General features: G+C 39.8%; 1 protein-coding gene across 2 annotated transcripts in view; it reads right to left on the bottom strand.

Annotated features, from left to right (window-relative positions):
* Positions 1-18673, bottom strand: part of gro (groucho) — a 628688-nt gene that overhangs the window by 138775 nt on the left and 471240 nt on the right. For both annotated transcript variants that reach the window (XM_067137706.2, XM_067137707.2), the window contains exon 6: positions 14475-14549. In XM_067137706.2, the coding sequence (XP_066993807.2) occupies positions 14475-14549 (75 nt within the window). The remainder of the gene's footprint in view (positions 1-14474; positions 14550-18673) is intronic.

Genomic DNA, 18673 nt, shown 5'->3' with positions numbered 1-18673 from the left:
CTATGTGTCTACTAAAAAGGATCGATTTTACCAGCTTAAAACCGTGCCCATCGGTTCTGGTAGCAACCAGAAACCTAGGGAAGCTGGATCCTATTCCTTGACGGTGCGCATGTTCCCAGGGGGTTGAACCCCTTTAGGAATCAAAAGTTAACGACTTCTGTGGGGGACCACCTTGGGCAGGTCGAAGACGTTTCGAAGCCATACCCGAAATAATCATCCCCGAATGCCACCCATTCCGATCAAGGGTCTCTGTAGCCAAACCAAGCACCCAAGGCAATACCCACCTAGTCGTAGCCGGTATTGCCCGGGGTCCGATTGCGGATAATGCCAAATACGGGATGACTGAGGCAATGGACACTACGACTCCCTTTCTCCAATCACCCACAACAGCATGAACCCTATAGCGTGTACAGACCACTAAATATAGAGAAAAATCAATAATAATATGTTCTTCTGGCATTCGGCTGTGCGGGGACCTGTGTTGTCATGCGGAAACTACTGCAAGGGAACATGACACTGCCACCCGCCGCTTCTTGTGTGGTCACTGCGCGGGTTTTCGGGCGTGATCGCACACGTAAAGGCCCATCTCCGAGCAGCAAGCACATCAAAAATTTTGAATCGGTCTACAAAAAACAAGGAAAAAATAAAGAGGGGGCCATGGCCACATGACCCTTTTAGTCGCCTTCTACGACAGGCAAGGATTACCTGCGATGTATTCAGCCCCTCCCATCGACAGGGGGTCCAACACATTGTACCAAACCGCAATCCATGTCCGTGCCTAGGTCGCCCCTTTTAGTCGCCTCTTACGACAGGCAGGGTATGCATCGGATGTATTCTACATCTGCGTCACCCCACTCGCAGGGTGTTGCAACACATGAAAAATCAGTGAAGGTCGGAAGTGAGGTTTCCGAAGATTGGTGCGGGTTCGATTCTCTGAGGAGGCAGAGTTGACGGTGAGGGGGTTTTCCTGTGCCATTGTGGGTGTGATGGCTTGTTGTTCGGTTACAGGCGGCGGTGTTTCCGTTTAAGTAGGTTGTGAGACTGGGAAATGGGTTATTGCGGTTTGGTTTTCCTGTAGTTCATTTGGGGGGGGGGGGAGTTTAGATTTGTTTGGTTTGGTTGCAGTATAGGCAAGGCGGGTGCAAGAGGGTGAAGTTTGAGTGCTGGTGTCCACTAAGGGTAGTGGGGCTCAAATTTGGGTGCTACAGTCACGGTGTAGGAGAGCGGGTTATTATTATTATTATTATTATTATTATTATTATTATTATTATTATTATTGTTATTATTGTGGATTTGTCTACCTGCAACCCAATTAGGCAAGTAGTCTAGTGATTCCTGTAATTTCACTTACGGCAGAGCTGTCTTTTCTTCCCTTCATAAATAGTTAAATAAATGTCCTTTCATGCACAACTACATTAGTTTTTATCTGTTTTGGCTGTCTCGAAATAGGTTGTGGTTCATAGTTCATTAGGGCACGTTCGAATTGGGCCCACGGTAGAAACATTGCCCTGTGCATTACCGTCGATCGTGGAAGGGTCGAGGTCTAGTTGCACCCCTGTTCAGCGGGGTAGCTTTCACCATGTTACTGTTCGGCCGCTCGGTTTTATTTGAATGTCCTTCAAATATTAACAAGTATCAAAATTACAAGAATAATGTTTTGTTTGTCCAACACTTGTGCCATTTCTCTACGGGGACGGGTATGAGATGAGATGAATCTGTCATGGCGTGTTTTTATGACCGGATGCCTTTCCTGACGTCAACCTCATCAGAGGAGTTAATCAGATGAAATATGATGGTAGGAAGAGGGTGAAACTCGGTGCCGGCACATAGAATACTCCTGTCGAACAGGACCACGGGGTCTGCTCAAGACTTAACGTCCCCATCCGACGGACGAATCACCAACAGCGTCATATGCCCTCACTCCATATGAGCACTGCGGAGAGGTTTGGAATTTAATCCAGGCTTTTGGCACGCAATCTAATTATAAATTGTATACGACCACTTTCCCTACCCTAACGGCAAACATTCTGAAGGTGAAAATGTTTTCGACCAAAGGGACTCGAACCGGCTAACCATGGTGTCAGGCCGGTTAGACTTCAACGCCTTAACGATCATGGCCACCAGGCGGCCTTCAACCTTATAATAATAATAATAATAATAATAATAATAATAATAATAATAATAATAATAATAATAATAATAATTATAATAATAATAATTGTACCGGGCGGTACACCTCCGCGCCGCTAATTCAAACTTTGCGCCAGTTGAAACTCCTATACTGGAGGAAGCCTGAACTTTAACTACAGTGTTAATTCTCAAGTTTTTCAGATGATGTCACTACTTGTAAATTTTGAAGGGTTCTGAACTATGTCAATTTCGATTCATTGTTGTTTTCTCTGTAGCAAGAAGTGTGAACATTCTCTTCTAGATGACCCTACTTACGAACTACTATTGTGCACCCTAGTGCGAAGTGAGGGAACCCTTTTTTGAAGAAATTTAGTATTTATAAGTTTGTTCCTTATTAAATTTCTTTCAGCTTGTGTTTAAGTTGGCAACGTTAACCCTTTCATTCTGCCAGTTTTGAAACTGGCCAATCATAAATTTCTGTAATTAATTTTCCACCAATCCTGGTTTTCTTCTCCAATTCTGACATGTAATCTTTTGGTCGTCCAATAAAAGGCTTGTGGGCGGGTGTTCTCATTCATGCAAGGTCTCGAATGTTCCGCGAGGGTATATAAACTGCTGATTTTCGGGTCTCCGCGCCACTTCAGTAACACCTATCATTGTGTAAATTATGTAGCAGGGGGCGGGAAGCGCCTCTTTCTTCGGGCAGCAGTTCATCCATAAGGTAATGGCCTTTTAATAACTTATTTTCTTGCCAGCTCAGCAGTTTAACTCTTTTTTTTTTTTTTTTGCTAGTTGCTTTACGTCGCTCCGACACAGATAGGTCTTATGGCGACGATGGGATAGGGAAGGGCTAGGAGTGGGAATGAAGCGGCCGTGGCCTTAATTAAGGTACAGCCCCAGCATTTGCCTGGTGTGAAAATGGGAAACCACGGAAAACCATTTTCAGGGCTGCCGATAGTGGGGTTCGAACCTACTATCTCCCGAATACTGGATACTGGCCACACTTAAGCGACTACAGCTATCGAGCTCGGTAGTTTAACTCTCGGGGCAGGTTCGATACCTTTTATCATGTAACTTTCCTCTAAAATGTAATAGACTCTTGGTATAAATTCTATCTCCTTAAACTACAAATTGGGATAGAGAGTGCCTAACCCTCTCGAGCTCCCTTTCATATTGTTTTTGAGGTGACTACGTTTTCTCAACCATTTTTCTTCGTTTCGTTATGTAATAGTTTTCCTATCGTGTCACCTCTTTAGTATGGGATTAGCCCTTGCATATGCGGCCTAGTGCCCAGTAGGTTTTAATAAAGTGTATTAGGAGTGCAGTTTCGCCTCCTCTCAAGTTGGTATTTTGGAGGCCATGTAATTGACCTGTTTCTTTACTTAATAGGCCTCAGTAGGTTGGGTATTTTTACCCCTGTTTTCGTGTGTTTGGAGGTCAGCTTGAAAGTTGAGTTTGGTGTGGCTTTTGATAGGCTGGAACTTTGAGAGCGGGTTGCTCTTCCCAAAAAAAATTTGTTTCTGTGTGCCTTGAGGAGGCTTTTACTATGTAATTGGGAGCAAGTGCTCTTGAGCATGATTGGCGTCTTCTACCCCTTGGTTGAATCTGGTATACGGGTAAAGTTGGGCTTATAGCTCAAGAATTGTGTGTCTGGCTCTCGGAGCCCAAATCCTGTAACTACTGTAATTGTACATTCTCGATTTGTTGCTAGGCTACTAAGTACCTGTTATATTTGTTTTTTCTTGGAAAGAAAATATAACCTTGTTAAATTTTAAATTAACTTTAATTTCGTAGATTGAGACCTATTCATCCCAGCACCTTCTTTCACCTCTAACTACCACGGATAACTCCGTAACAATAATAATAATAATAATAATAATAATAATAATAATAATAATAATAATAATAATAATTGTACCGCGAGGTACACCCGCCCCGTCCATTCAAATGAAGCGCCTGGAAGAACGCCATCTGATATATGAAGTTTGCAACAACTATTACAAGTAGTCTGGACTTTTCTCTACAGATGTGTCTACTAAAAAACTGATGTTATGCCCTCTGTTGTGAAGAGGAATTATTAAAATTGTTAAGTATTTTTTATTTTAAGGTTTACTACACTGAGTTGATGATCTTTTGTTTTTGGTATGTTAAAGTTGACAACACTTCCATGTCTTCCCGCCAACTTAAGATGTTGGTCAATAGAAAATTTTGTATATTTATTTTTTCAGCCAATCAAACTATGTCAATTATTTATTTAATTATTCAATAAGAATTGGGGGTCTGTCGGACTTTAACCCAGAGCTCTCTACAGCCTTCCTCTCGGGTAAGAGCTGGCATATTTTTCGACCAGACTGTCTTATTGATCGTCCAGTCTACTGAGTATGTGCTAATAGAGGAGGCGGAGGCGTCGCGCCCATCATCGAGTTTTCCAGCTGATTAAGGTAATGGCAGCCACGTTTTAACTATGTGATAGCCGCTGAAAGCTAGCTTGAGGGGAAGGTTTCCAATCTTTAATTATGTAACCTTAAATTTCCAAACATGTAAATTTATGTTTCTAATGTAAATTTCAAAGTAGCCGAAATGCACTTAGCTGAAATTAGGGAATGGATAGTGCGATACCCTCTCGTATTCCCTCTCAACTTGATTTTGAGGTGACTATGAATTTGTAACAGTTTCATAATTCTGTAACTTAACTTTCCTCCATCTAGTCACCTTATTAGCATAGGATTAGCGTCTGTTACTTCGGGCCAGAAGCCCAAATAGGGTTTTAATCTTTAATTGAGAATTTCAAGGAGTGCAAGTGTCCGCCTCCACTTCATTTTGATTTTTGGGGCCAGTAACGTTAACTTGTTGAGTGTTTTTTTTTTTTTTTTTTTTTTTTACAAAGGCCCGGTAGATTAGGTATTCGATACCCCTGTGAAATTCTATTTCATTCTGTGTAAAAATGTTGAACATTTAAGACAGTAAATACCGTTTGAATTGTAAATGTAGGCTGTCCTTTGATAGGCCTGGACATGTTATTGAAAATATAAATTTTATAGAGCGAAGACGCTCTGGGTGTTAATGTGGAAATGTTGAAGGATGCCTTTGGAAGGCTGTAATGGTGTAATGTTCAGAAAATAGTCTCCTAGACTCCTATATAATCTTGTGGAGCAAAAGGAGCTCTTGAAACATTGTATATTTTGAATACTCTGTAAAGAAATTGGGAGGTTCGTCTCCTTGACTGTTTTTGAAGTAGTCGCGGCGCTCAGGGAGAGTATTATTAGAGAGCTCAAAGCTCACAGTTGTTAATTGTTATCCAAACTTACGATCTTTTGTACCGAATTTTGTAAAGTCTTATTTTTGAAAAAAAGAAAAAGATACCTTAGAAAGAAATATAACCATAATTTTGAAGTTTTCAATCAATCTTCTGCTTGCCCTTTCGTGACCTATTCATGCCCGCATTTTCTTTCACCTCTGTGATCCACAAAAACACGTTAATAATAATAATAATAATAATAATAATAATAATAATAATAATAATAATAATAATAATAATAATAACTGCTTTACGTCCCACTAACTACTTTTTGCAGTTTTCGGAGAAGCAGAGGAGCCGGAATTTAGTCCCGCAAGAGTTCTTTTACGTGCCAGTAAATCTACCGACATAAGACTGACGTATTTGAGCACATTCAAATACCACCGGACTGAGCCAGAATCGAACCTGCCAAGTTGGGGTCAGAAGGCTAGCGCCGCAACAGTTTGAGCCACTCAGCCCGGCTAAATTACATTTTAATGTCAATTAAAGACTATTATTGAAATTATTACATCCCCATTTAATGAATACCATAATAACGTCTCAGTTAAAACATCTTTCTAACAAACATGAAAAAAGATCTTAAAATTGTTATTATAACATTACTTAATCATTAAACCTAATCTAGTGTTGAGTACGGACTCAACTTCGTATTAAAAACTTATTTTAACTGTATATTTTAATTGATTTCCAAAACTTATTTTAACTGTACATGTTAACTGATTTCCAAACTTGGGACAGTTTTATGGGGGAAGTCGATCCTCACCGCGAGCTGAGCATGGGCTCAACTCAACCGTCATTTTTATGGACATCACTGACCCTAGGCCCAATACAGCATCCCCACCCCCGCCCCCCATTAAAGGACTGCGTTGTTGCTACTTAATTTATAATGAAGAAGGACAAAAGAACTGTTAGTGGTGTACTAAAAGCATATCTACGCCAGTTTGAAAACTTTAAAACTGAAGGAAGAATTTTGTTTTGTAAATATTGTAGCACAGCCATAACGGCAACTGAAACGTATCAAGTTCAATATCTTCAAACGACGAAACACAATAAATTAAAAATAGTCAACTTGAAACAAAAACACCAACTTCTTGTAAACCTCGACCACCAACACGAAGTAAATTCTATGAAGACTTGTGTACAGCGTTTGTCTCGGCAAACATACCAATGGCTAAGCTAAACAATAAGAACTTCAGTTTCTGGAGGAGTATACGAAACAGTCCATATGAATCAACAATTAGGTAGAATTACGTTCCTGAGCTTTATAAAGTGGCGATAGGTACAGTAAACTAAGGGAAAAAGCTGGTGGAAAATACTTTTGGATCTCGCTAGACGAAACAACGGACATGGATTATGTGTTTGAAATTTTTGGAGAGGAAGAAGAGAGAGGCAAATTCCATCTCCTAATTATGGATGTGTCACCTAACAAAGTGAATCGCTCAGCAGTTGCTGAATTTTTCAACGATGCACTTTGCTTTTTGTGGCCATCACGCATTCTTTACAATGTTGTTCTCGTGGCCTGCACTGATGCTGCACCTTACATGTGCACAGCCCTGGGAGGTCTTAGGATATTTTTCCCAAGATGATAAACGTCACTTGTGTAACACGTGTGAACACTCACACTTCATCGAGTCACTGAAGCAGTCCGGGCTTCCTTACATGAAGTAAACGTTTTGATCTCTACAGTGAAAAGAGTATCTCTGAAGACTCCGCGTCGTAAGAATGTGTTTTTGGATACAGTAATGTGCCACTCCCGCCTTCACCAGTTCATACAAGATGGAGAACGAGGCTCGAAGCTGTTGCTTACTATACCGATTATTTTGAAGTAGTAAAAGAGGTAATTTGAAGGCCTCGATTCTGAAGAAGTGGTGGTGGTGGTGATTTTTGTTTTAAGAAGTAAAATTAGGTAGCTGCGTCTATTAAAGAAGCACAAGAAGTTTTCAGTAAAGATGGTGTTCGTGAGCAACTTATATTCATCCGTTCCAATTTGATGTGAATACCTTTAGCCATCAAGAAATTGCAAGAAAAAAAAAGACTGTCCCTTCACGTTAGTACTGGAATCCCTATTGAAACAAACAAATCAATTTTTCTCTCGGGAAAATGCAGTGTAGTGTTAAAAAGCTCTGTCTCCACAAACTTAAACATTTCTTGTGTTCTCCAAGTCAAAGAAAAAGTAGTGGGCATCGATACTGGAAGTCTCTGAATTCATTAAGTTAGGGCATGCTCCAATTGCAGCATGTGGTGTACAGAGAGTGTTTTCTGAGTACAAAACCATGTTAAGTGAAAACAGGCACAAGTTCGAGGACCTGTCGCAGCATGCTGTTATTAAGTGTAAACAAGACTTGTGAAGTTTTATTGTGGTACTGTATGTATTTTTTTTATTTGGTCGATGTTTAAAATGTAACCTTCATTCCTGATTGATTTATCAGATGTTTATTTTTTCAATGCATATTTCAACATCTTAATGCATATTTTGGCATTTTTAAGTGCATAATTGTCCGAAGTCTCACACATTACACATCGTATCTTCGGCGGTTGAGGTGATAGAACAAAACAAAATGGTAGTAGTCCGTGATGTATTGTAGTTTCGAGTCTGCCCTTGCAGTATTATCTTGTCACGTTTTCTCTGATGTATATATTTTGCAATTTCCTCGTCAACGACCGGCACGCTTTTGAGGCCTAGCTGGCTGGCTATAATTACATTCCTTGTCCGTAGAATGCCAGGATTTAGCTGACTCTAGACACAGCGTTGTCAACTCTTAACTTATAACTACGAGTAGTCTATATAGCCACTGAAAGCGAGCAGCGAGACTGGACAAAACCACGTGCAGCTGTGCAACACTGGAGACTTGACAAGCGAGCCGGATCCAGGACCGAGATGCTTTTGAAGTACTCCACGTGGACTGTCACTGACAAAGCAAGCATGTTATTGGTCAAGTTATTGGTCAACAGCCATCTGTCATAGGCCACAGCAGAAGCGACAGTTGTTGATTAAAGGGGCCTAACATCTAGGTCATCGGTCCCTAATGGTACGAAATGAGACGAAATGGAATGACAAATTAAAAGTCCAAAACCCTCCACTGACCAGAATTAAAACGTGAGGACGAAGAATGAATGAATGGATGGATATGAATTTAAAACAATCAGTGGATCCGACCCGCAATGTCCCTCATTCACAGAAACTGACGTGAAATAATAGTATTACTGACCAAGGGACTGCGTCTAAAGCATAATACTGAATCGATGCTTTTAGTCTAAAGGGGTCCAACATCCAAGTCATTGGCCCTTCATAATGGTACTTATCGCTAGGAAAGTAGAACCATGGTATTTTTCATGGTGCGGTACTAATCAGAAGTAGCGTAGACTCGCGGTATTCCACACATTATGGTACTACTCTCAGGTAATGAAATTCACACATGCAATACAGACCTATGGTGTTTCGCACATTACAGAGCCATTTACAGGCAACGCAAACCTCTGGTGTTCATCACATAAGTGTACTAACCACAGAGACTCGCGCTATCCCGTGGTGTTCCTCATATTATAGTGGGCACTAATCATAGGCAAGTCAGAACTATGGTGTCGCTCATATAGTGATACTAATCACAGGTACTGTAAAAGCCGGCTCCGTACTCTTTTGCTACTAATCACAAGTAGTTTCATGGTTCTAATTCAATCATCCTTTGGTCCCCCTTTTAGTCACATCTTACGACAGGCAGGGGATACCGTGGGTGTATTCTTCGTCTGCGTCCTCCATCCACAGGGGGTTGTGGGTTTGGTCCGCAAGAGGTATTTTATTTCCTTCAAGTACGCCGGCAAGCCGGTTAGGACCCCACTATCCGCCACCTGGGACGCGCCACGTGGGAGTATCACCTCTCCGCCTGCTACGCCAGCGTAGTAGGTTTGTGGCACGTCTGATTACATCCTGGCTCGGGGACTGGGGGTTTGTGTTTGTTCCAACAGTTTCCTCCTCATATTTAGACAACATACTACATTGCCAACAACCACAGAAACACGCAATAGTGATTACATCCCTTCATATAGGGTTGGCGCCAGGAAGGGCATCCAGCCGTAAAACAGGGCCAAATCCACATGTGCAATGGAAGATACAAGTGTATATTGCGAAATTATCTCGTCAAAGCAATGGTGGTGTTGCCAAAAAGAAACGTAAACTTTGTTTAGGTTTCGTCCTATTTTTTCTCATTAACGGTGCAAAGGAGAAACCATGACGTCCTATTAGTATTTGATTTCATCTGGGCCAGTTATAAAATACGACAATTTACAGTTTTATACGATTGAAAATGAAATTAAAAGGCATGAATCTTAATTCGGAAGGCTGTTCGCCTCTTCTTTCTACCGTGAGCTCATCAACTGGAAGACTGTCTAGAAGACTGCATGGCTCAGAAACCATTTAAATCAATAGCTGTATACCGTAATCTATATAAATAAAGTTGTAGGGCGTCCGCTGTCTGTAATTTCGGTTTCTTTTTCAAATTATCAGATATGTATCTGTTTAAGGTCAACTCAAGACCGTATCAGTGGTTTTTAATTTTCGTGTCTGTCTGTCTATCTGTCTCTTCCACAATTACGGCGAAACGGCTGGATAGATCTCTACCAAACTTCATATCTAGAGTATACTCATCTCGAAGAAGGTTTTGATATGCATAAGAGGACAACATCTCTGAAAAGACGGGACGTTTATAGGGAAACTAGAACAGTTTTCTTCCTTTTTCTCATAAACTATTGATTATCTGTAAAATCCGTGGACTATATGCGAAACGTGCCTTCATTATAAACAACTTTTGTTATGTACACCATTTCGCTTACTCTTCACATGACGGAGAAAATTACTATTTTCTGCGGGTCTCATGCTCTGCATTGAGTGACCGACTGACCGACAACAAACCTACAGGTTGCCATGGGAACGCCTCTGACTGCTTGCCAGCAAGGAACTCACGTATTGCCATTTTCGTCATCATTCCTGCAAACTCGCGGTTATCCCTTGGGTAGAAAGCAAGAGAGACGTCAATCGGACATTCTGCAGGCTAACAGAGGAATTCCGTTGGAGGTTACAATCGTCCTCGAATAGCACTAAGGGGAGTTGTTAATATTTGCACAGTACCGCAAATTATTTCACACCATAAGTTATTTTCTGGCATTTGCTATTTTTTTTACAGTATTTCTTACTTTTTTGCTATTTGCTTTACTCTTTTCTTTGAGGAAAAATTCCGAGCAGTTCAAAATTTCGAAATATGGATGCATTTTAATGACGGTGCAGACCTTCGTTTCGGGGTAGTTTGTGGCTAAACGGCAAGTCTTATTTCAAAACAAATAGCAAAATCGCCGTTCAATTTGGAGAGATTTGCACTTTGGTCTATGACTTATTTTCGTGTCTCGACTGTTGATATTCTAGACGGCGCTGCATTTCTCGATTATAGTCAAGTATCTCCAACTGGATCGTGACTGGCATTAAGAAAAGGGGACTGTCTTTATAATGAAAACTTCCAATCTCTACTGTGAATGTCAGTTGACAAATGAGCCTGGCGTTATAGTAGAAACTCCGAAACTCGATGGTGGTTGGCAGTAGGAAATGTGGCCTGCCATTACCCCAATACCTACCTTATATCGGAAGCAACGTACGACGTCCTCCCTGTTTTGTTTCTCGGATAGCGCTAAGAGCCATGCCATTTAATATAATCTTACAGCCTTTACAGTAATTTACGGAGAAATCCTAATACAATGTAAATTACCGTAGCGAAGCACGGGTACATTTGTTAGTTGTATTATAGTTTTGATTATTTATTCGAGATTATAATAATCGTTTGGCCTCACCTACCGTGTTACAAGTCTCACAATGTTGTGTGGCTATGTCATTTAGGCGGCCTGCACACAAACTTCGATAATATTATTCTACTGCCAACTAGCAACCTTGTATATTCATCATTTTTAAGAACATATTTTTCATGTATTGTTGGACTCTTGTCTATTACGGTGCACATTGTTTACAGACAATAAATTATATTCTAATCAGCTTTAATTAATTACCCATTATGCATTGGTAAGTATATATTGAGGGAAGAGTCATTATTACCAGTTCTTGGAAACTGGCCCGACACGATTGCTTGTCTGAAATTCCCTGTATGCACCTGATTGCTCTCTTTCGCCAAGCCTCTGTGGAATTCCCCCATATTATTGTTGCATACTGTACTCCAAAAACCGTAAAAGTAGGTAGTGGGACGTAAACAAAACATTAATGTTCCATGCTGTAGATGTGAATAAAATAAGGCATAATAAAAAGATATTATTTGAGGTTTGCTAACTTTTTCTTTTCAGTTTTCGCAATAAAATTATCATTCAGGACAATTTCTTGCATATCTGCTGTGTATAAGCATTCCAGCTCAATTTTGAGTCTAAATGGAATCCTAACATTTTCACTTATTGCTGTCGTCCCTAGCTGTACTGCTTAGATGGAAGAAAATGTCTTCAGTTTTAACCATGCCAATGACTCCTGAAACCTCCCCCTGTTTTGACTAACTACATTTCCCTCGTTCCTTATCTGCTGCTGTGATAGTAATACCATCTGCATAGAGTACAGACTTGTCCGATTAGTTACCAGGAATGTCATTTATATACACAAGAAAAAGGAATGGCCCGACTACTGACCCTTGAAGTGCTCCAGTTGTTACTTGGAGTAACTCCGAGTGTCGAGAGCTAACGATTACTTGTTGGGTTCTATTTGTGAGGAAATATTTAATTAATGATAGTTCAAGACCCTTTACACCATAGTGTTTAAATTTAGAAATAAGTATGTCAAGTGATATTGTATCAAAAGCTTTGCTAAAATCAAGGAGTGCGGTACCAGTAATTGTGTGGGACTCAAAATTAATTATTATTTCAGAGATAACATTCTGCCGCCTTTGAGGCTGATTTTTCTGCCCTGAAATCACTCTGGGAAGCATTCATTAAGTTGCTATTCTCGAAGTAGTTTGAAAGTTAATTTTCATACAATATTCTAATATTTTAATAAGACTGGAACAAATGCTACCGGTCGGTAACTATCTGGACAATTTCTATCCCCTTTCTTATACATTGGAACTATGATTGTAATTTTCAGACTGTCTGAAAAAAAAAAAAAAAAAAAAAAAAAAAACCTTACTTCACTACCCAATTTTTGAGTGTAGTTATGGGGAGCACTATTTAATCAATCATTTATTTTAAAAGGGAGTTGGAGAAACCCTAATAGTCTTCTGTTTCAGAATTACTAAGTTCTGTAACTATGTTTTTAATATCACCCAGTTGAACTTCTTCCCATGTGAACTTTGATCTGCCAGTTAAATTACCTCGTTGGTCCTGCTGGTTACCTAGCGTAGGCATAGTTGTAGATTGGGTCTTGTCCCTGCCTATAGACTGATTACGGGGATTGGAAATATTTGTACTGAGTTTACGAAAAAGTCATTCAAGACATCTGGTTCAATGGATGCCGGTTCCTTTCTTATCTTCCTGTCTATTTCCTTATTTATAACTGCCCAGGCAGCTTTACACTTATTTTTGGAGTTTCTAATATAGTTTTCATTGACCCTAACTTTTGCTAATTTAGTCCTCCCCCCTGTATATTTGATTTAGGTTGTTGCACCTATTCTTATCTTCTGAACTACCGTTCTTAGATTTATTATAAAAGGATATTATCATTAGTTTCCTAACTGCTGAAAGATAGGTAGTATACCACTTAAACCCCCTATTACTTGTTGTATGCTTTGTCTTATTTTGTTTTGGACAAACATTCAGGTTAGAGCTTATTTTAATATTTCAAATGCTTCTGTTATAATGCTTCAGTTTAAAATTTCATTCTGCCAGTCTGTTTCCATTAATTTGTACTTCAAACTTGCGATATTTCCCTCCTTTAATCACCTAAAACAATTCATCTACTTGGAATTATATGCTCCCTTACTTACAAAAGGAAATTTAAACTATAGACCCATATGGAAGAAAACAAGGTGGATGACCAAGAACATCTTATTTTTAAAATATGGCCAGTCGTAGATCCTGAATGGCCAGTGAGATGGAGTGTTCTCCCTACCTGGAGATGAAAAGTACTGCTAAGGAAAGGAAACTATGGCTGCGGAAATTAGGTTTAGCCTTTTGAGAGAATAATAGTGCAGGACTTCGAACTAAATCTATAGTGTACATAGAAGCATTGCGACTTCACTGTAACTGTCAAATGTTCGCCTCCCAGCAGAGAGTCTCTGCATAATGTTCTCAAAAACTGCAAACTATTTTTATATTATTTCCAGTGTTCATCAATTCTATGGGCACAAAAACAAATTTCTCGTCTGCGATGCCGCAGGCAAAAGCTAGAGTAAAATAAGAAAGGGCAACAATCTCCACAGCAATATCGTTTGCTATAAGTATAGTTCATCATCGATGGACGGAACAATGTATGAGCACACTGCGGTCACATTTTCTTAACGTGCACATCGTCACATTTTTCATCAAAATCTTGCAGTTTACAGTCACAGGCGAGTTGCTCTGAGATACGACAACACAAACGAAAGGGGAACTCGCAACTAACTACGAAGAAAAATGTAAATATGTCTACTTACTAAGCTTAGCACACACAAATACGACAAATTACATCACACCAGAAGCTAGGAAAAGAACCGAAAAATGCTCCAAGCGAGGATGGATTTCATTGGAAATTCCTCCGGTCCATAAACACCGGGTGGACAGAATATGCGTTGCCCGTGCAGCGAGGAGCTATTGATGTAGTTCTGCGAACATTTGGAACGTAGAGTGGGTTATGTGGATTAGAAAAGGAAGGGGACAACCAGCACACAAGGATTCTACAGGCGGCTTCACCGAACAACTAGATAAAGCTAATACCTACTATACTAATCAAAGCTTCTCAATCGCTACTTTACAACTTCTGTTTCTTTTGTAGTTAATACCATGTTTTCCAGGTAGTTTCAAGTCTTCCCCGTACCCATTCAAAATACAGTGTAATACGCTACAACTAATGGCGAAAGCTAAAGAAAGACGTCTAACTCACCCCGATGATCGCGTTGAGCTCCGTCATGGTGACTTGCTTCGCTCTCTCCACAGCCGTAGCAACCTGCTGCTGATGCTGTAACACCACACACAAAGTTCACATACATTTCTCTTTAAGAGAAATTAAGAACAGTATGGTACTGAAGAAAAGCAATATGTTCCTTACCCTAAATGTTTCATTTTACAGTTTTGTTCCTGACACGAAATTTCAAAATTCCCTGACATTCTCCGATAGACAGTTTCAAGAAAGGAAAGAAGAAGAAAAACACATTTCTTTCTTGAACTTTTCTTACTTTACATAATCTTGATTTCAAGGCTTATTGTTGCAGTAACAATCTGCCAAGTTGAGCACCTCTGTAACATGACCACCTGCTAATATAGACCACATGTTCACGAAACCCGCAAATCCCCATTAGTTCATATCGTCGCTGTTAATCTAAAACACCGTATCTCCAGAAATCTGAAGTTTTCAGGAAGGACAAAATATTGATAGAACATAGTTCGGCAAAACTTAGAAGAAATATAATAAATGTAATTGTTAATGCACACGGAAAACTCTATTCTGGTGCATATCATTAAAAAATTTAAACGATATAACAGGATATATATATAAGAGGTACCGGCATATCTGTGTCCATGCGGTGATAAGCAAGTAGTAAACAAAAACAAAAGAATACCGTATATTATTGCAAGATCATTTGGCGATACGAGGTTTTGTGACTTAACTTCATGCCCAAGTCATGAACCTACGAGGTTTTGTATTAAAGCATTAAAACCTGGTAAATCCAATTTAGGAGGTTTTGTATGAACATAAATATGCGCATTACTACACGAGGTGTTTTTTTATTAGAACGACTATCGACATGTATTAAATCATAAGGTTCTATAGACAGTACACTCAAAGCCTTGATTTCGATATTCGCTGTAGTTACGAGGTTTTGTAGTAACAGCGACGATGTGTACAATTTGTTCTGTAAATTCACTCCCTGTATAACTTGAATTGTGATCGCTATCTGGCTATATTTCAAACTAATGTGGTAGTGTACACATATTCCTCATAATATAACTAAGTCAAATTCCAAGCATCTTGCTATCTTTCTTGTCTCTTTAAATGGCATGACGTGTAAGTTCGACATTCATGGGTTTCCCAATCTGAAAGTAATCTGGGCTAGGGAGATTCGAATATGTTAGAACAGACGGGGAAACAAGCTGTTTGCAGTATTCAATCATAGTGTATTCACCAGATGCCATACATTCGTAAAATGAGTATCGGTAAGCGCAAAGTGTCTAACGAATTTAGAAAAAGAAAGGAATTTTAGATTTAACAGACAAAAGCGTAAGTCAGAGAAATGTCGCTTCTCAACATAATGGAGCAAAAACCACTGTAGTCAACGTCAATAAGAAGAGGGAAGACATGCCCCAAGCATGGGACGAAAATTGCAGCCAAGATAGGAAGACGAAACTCAGGAAGATTAAAAATGAAACAGTTACAACGCCACCTACAATTTCTACAAGTACCGCGCTGCAGATATTCCAGTCACAGGACCCATGCTTCAAACTAAAGCCAAGAAAACTGCTGAACGTCGACAGTTTTTCAACATCTAATGGAAGGCTGGAAGCTTTCCTCTCACGACATAACATCAAATTTGCCTGCCTTAGAGGTGAAGCAGCGGAAGTCAATCTAGTATCCGCAGAAGACTGGAAGGTGACGCTGCTTGATGTCTGCAAGGACTATCTACCAGAATACATATTTAATGCAGATGAGACTGAACCAAAGGGGAGAAAAACTTACGAAAGATAGACTTAACGTGTTGTTGTGCTAGGGCCGGTGAGAAATTGAAGTCCTTAGTTATAGACAACGTTGCTCGACCTCGTGTGTTTATTATTATTATTATTATTATTATTATTATTACTACAATATTATTATTGAATCCCCGATACACATAACCTTATTACACAAAAAAGTAACTCGTGTGTTTAAAAATGTTGAAGCATTTGTTGGTGAAGTGGAAGTCAAACAGGAAAGCATGAATGAATCGTATTTTATTTGAAAAATAAGTTCATAATGTGAATCTGTTCGTGAATAAACAAAATCGAAATGTTTTACTGCTCACAGACAACGTAACAAGTCACAATATAGGTAACAGAAATTGAAGTAATGTAGAAATCAAGTTTCTTTCTCCAAATTTAACCAGTGAAATTCGGCTTCTTGATCAGGGAATTATTCGTGCGGCAAAGTCCCGTTATCGTCAGCATTTACTACAATTGAATTTTTCAGCTGCGGAAAGCGATGCCTCCGTGAGCGATTTCTTGGAATACGTGACTGTGCTTCATACTATTCGATGGCTTAGTAATGAATGCATGGGAGCAGGTCTCAAAACAAACCACCATAAAATGTTTTCAGCATGCAGGATGTGTGAATGGTGTGGCAATTTTCACAGCGAGAATGATGCACAAAGTGACGATGCCTCCCTATTGCTGTCCTTCCCAACAGCCTCAAGGCGGACTTACCATCTATGATAGAAATAATTACAATCGACGATGAAATAATAGTTCATGAACTGGTGTCCTCTGATCCGAACGAAATGCTACCAAAATTTATTAGTGAAAGTGATAAGCAGGAGGAAATGAGAAGACAGATGATGACATTGAAATCTCTGACCCAGAAGAAAATCTCCGTTATTATTCGAGTGTGGGGCACAGTGAAGCCCTAGAATGCACGGACCAGTTCATTAAATACTGTACAGTAATGTAAATATTCCAAATGTTGTGAAAGACAGGAATTGAGGCGAGAATGCTTAAAGACATTTTTAAAGTGAGGAGTAAATTCTTAAATCGGGTGTTGTTTCAGTACTACTGTGCCTAATTCAAGGAATAACAGAAACTGACATTTCCGTTAAGGCCGAATTTTACTTGAACAACGTAACAAATCATGTGTACAACCTCACTTGCTTTTAAGAATACTGCATAGCTCTTTGCTTTGATTTTTTATTTTCTGTTCACATGCCCAGCTGTCGATGTTGACCAAATTTGACCGGGACCAATATTGGTCAGCTTACACAAGTTTGACTGCATATTTAATTAAATTTGCCTTCTAATTTCAAACGAGTCCATTTCACAGAAAGAGACTGATTTGGTATGACAATAAACAAAGCACAGTATCAGACACTTGATGTGGCTGGAGCTGATCTTACAAGGGGAGGCCACGACAATCGAATCACTGATTATCTTCAAACTGCCGGGCGAGTTGGCCGTGCGGTTAGAGTCGCGCGGCTGTAAGCTTGCATCCGGGAGATCGTGGGTTCGAATCCCACTGTCGGCAGCCCTGAAAATGGTCTTCCGTGGTTTCTCATTTTCACACCAGGCAAATACTGGGGCTGTACCTTAATTAAAGCGACCGCCGCTTCCTTTTCCCTCCTAGCCCTTTCCTATCCCATCATCGCCATAAGACCTATCTGTGTCGTTACGACGTAAAGCAAAAAAACTTCAAACTACTATAAAAGTGTACAAAGTTTGAAGGTAACGCGGGACCCGAACGTCGTGGCCTCCCCTTGCCAGTGGTGAATATTTTTTCTCTTGGACAGCTCTGCGTGACCCATTCGCATGTTAATCAAAACAAAAAAAAATATTTATTTACACAAATATACACATTTTTATACGGAAATTTTTATAAATAAAATGTATGCTATGTACGTTACGAAAATGGTCATTCTACTAAAAGCCTTTCCATGCCATATAAAGACTTTAGAGACAATCAGTTAAATTCCTATCTCCATGCATGTTCAAATATCACTTGAAAACCGCAAGGCATATTTTTTTTATGAAACTCAACAAATATTTTACAATTTTGTTAGATGCTGGGCTAATTGGTATTCTCGTATTCAAAGGAGGAAGGGGGCTGAGTGGGAGCGTCAGAGAGAGTGAGGAGATGAAATGTCTCTTCCGGATATTTCAAAACGATCAGTTTTGTTTAGAAAGCTACCTTCCCCGCTTCGCATGGGAGCATTTATGAATTTAAGGCGATAGACTACTTTTACCCGATTACCTAAACATATTTCCTTGTATACGACATTAATACACTGACTTAGCAAATGTCATGGGATAGTCACCTAATAGCGTGTGGGGCCTCCTCTGGTCCTGCGAACTGCAGTGAGACGCCGTGGAAGTGAGTCGACAAGTCCCTGGTAGTCCTCTGGACGC

The sequence above is a fragment of the Anabrus simplex genome, chromosome 1 (genome assembly GCF_040414725.1).
Source record: "Anabrus simplex isolate iqAnaSimp1 chromosome 1, ASM4041472v1, whole genome shotgun sequence".
Lineage (NCBI taxonomy): Eukaryota > Metazoa > Arthropoda > Insecta > Orthoptera > Tettigoniidae > Anabrus > Anabrus simplex.
This window is presented reverse-complemented; position numbering and strand designations above follow the sequence as displayed.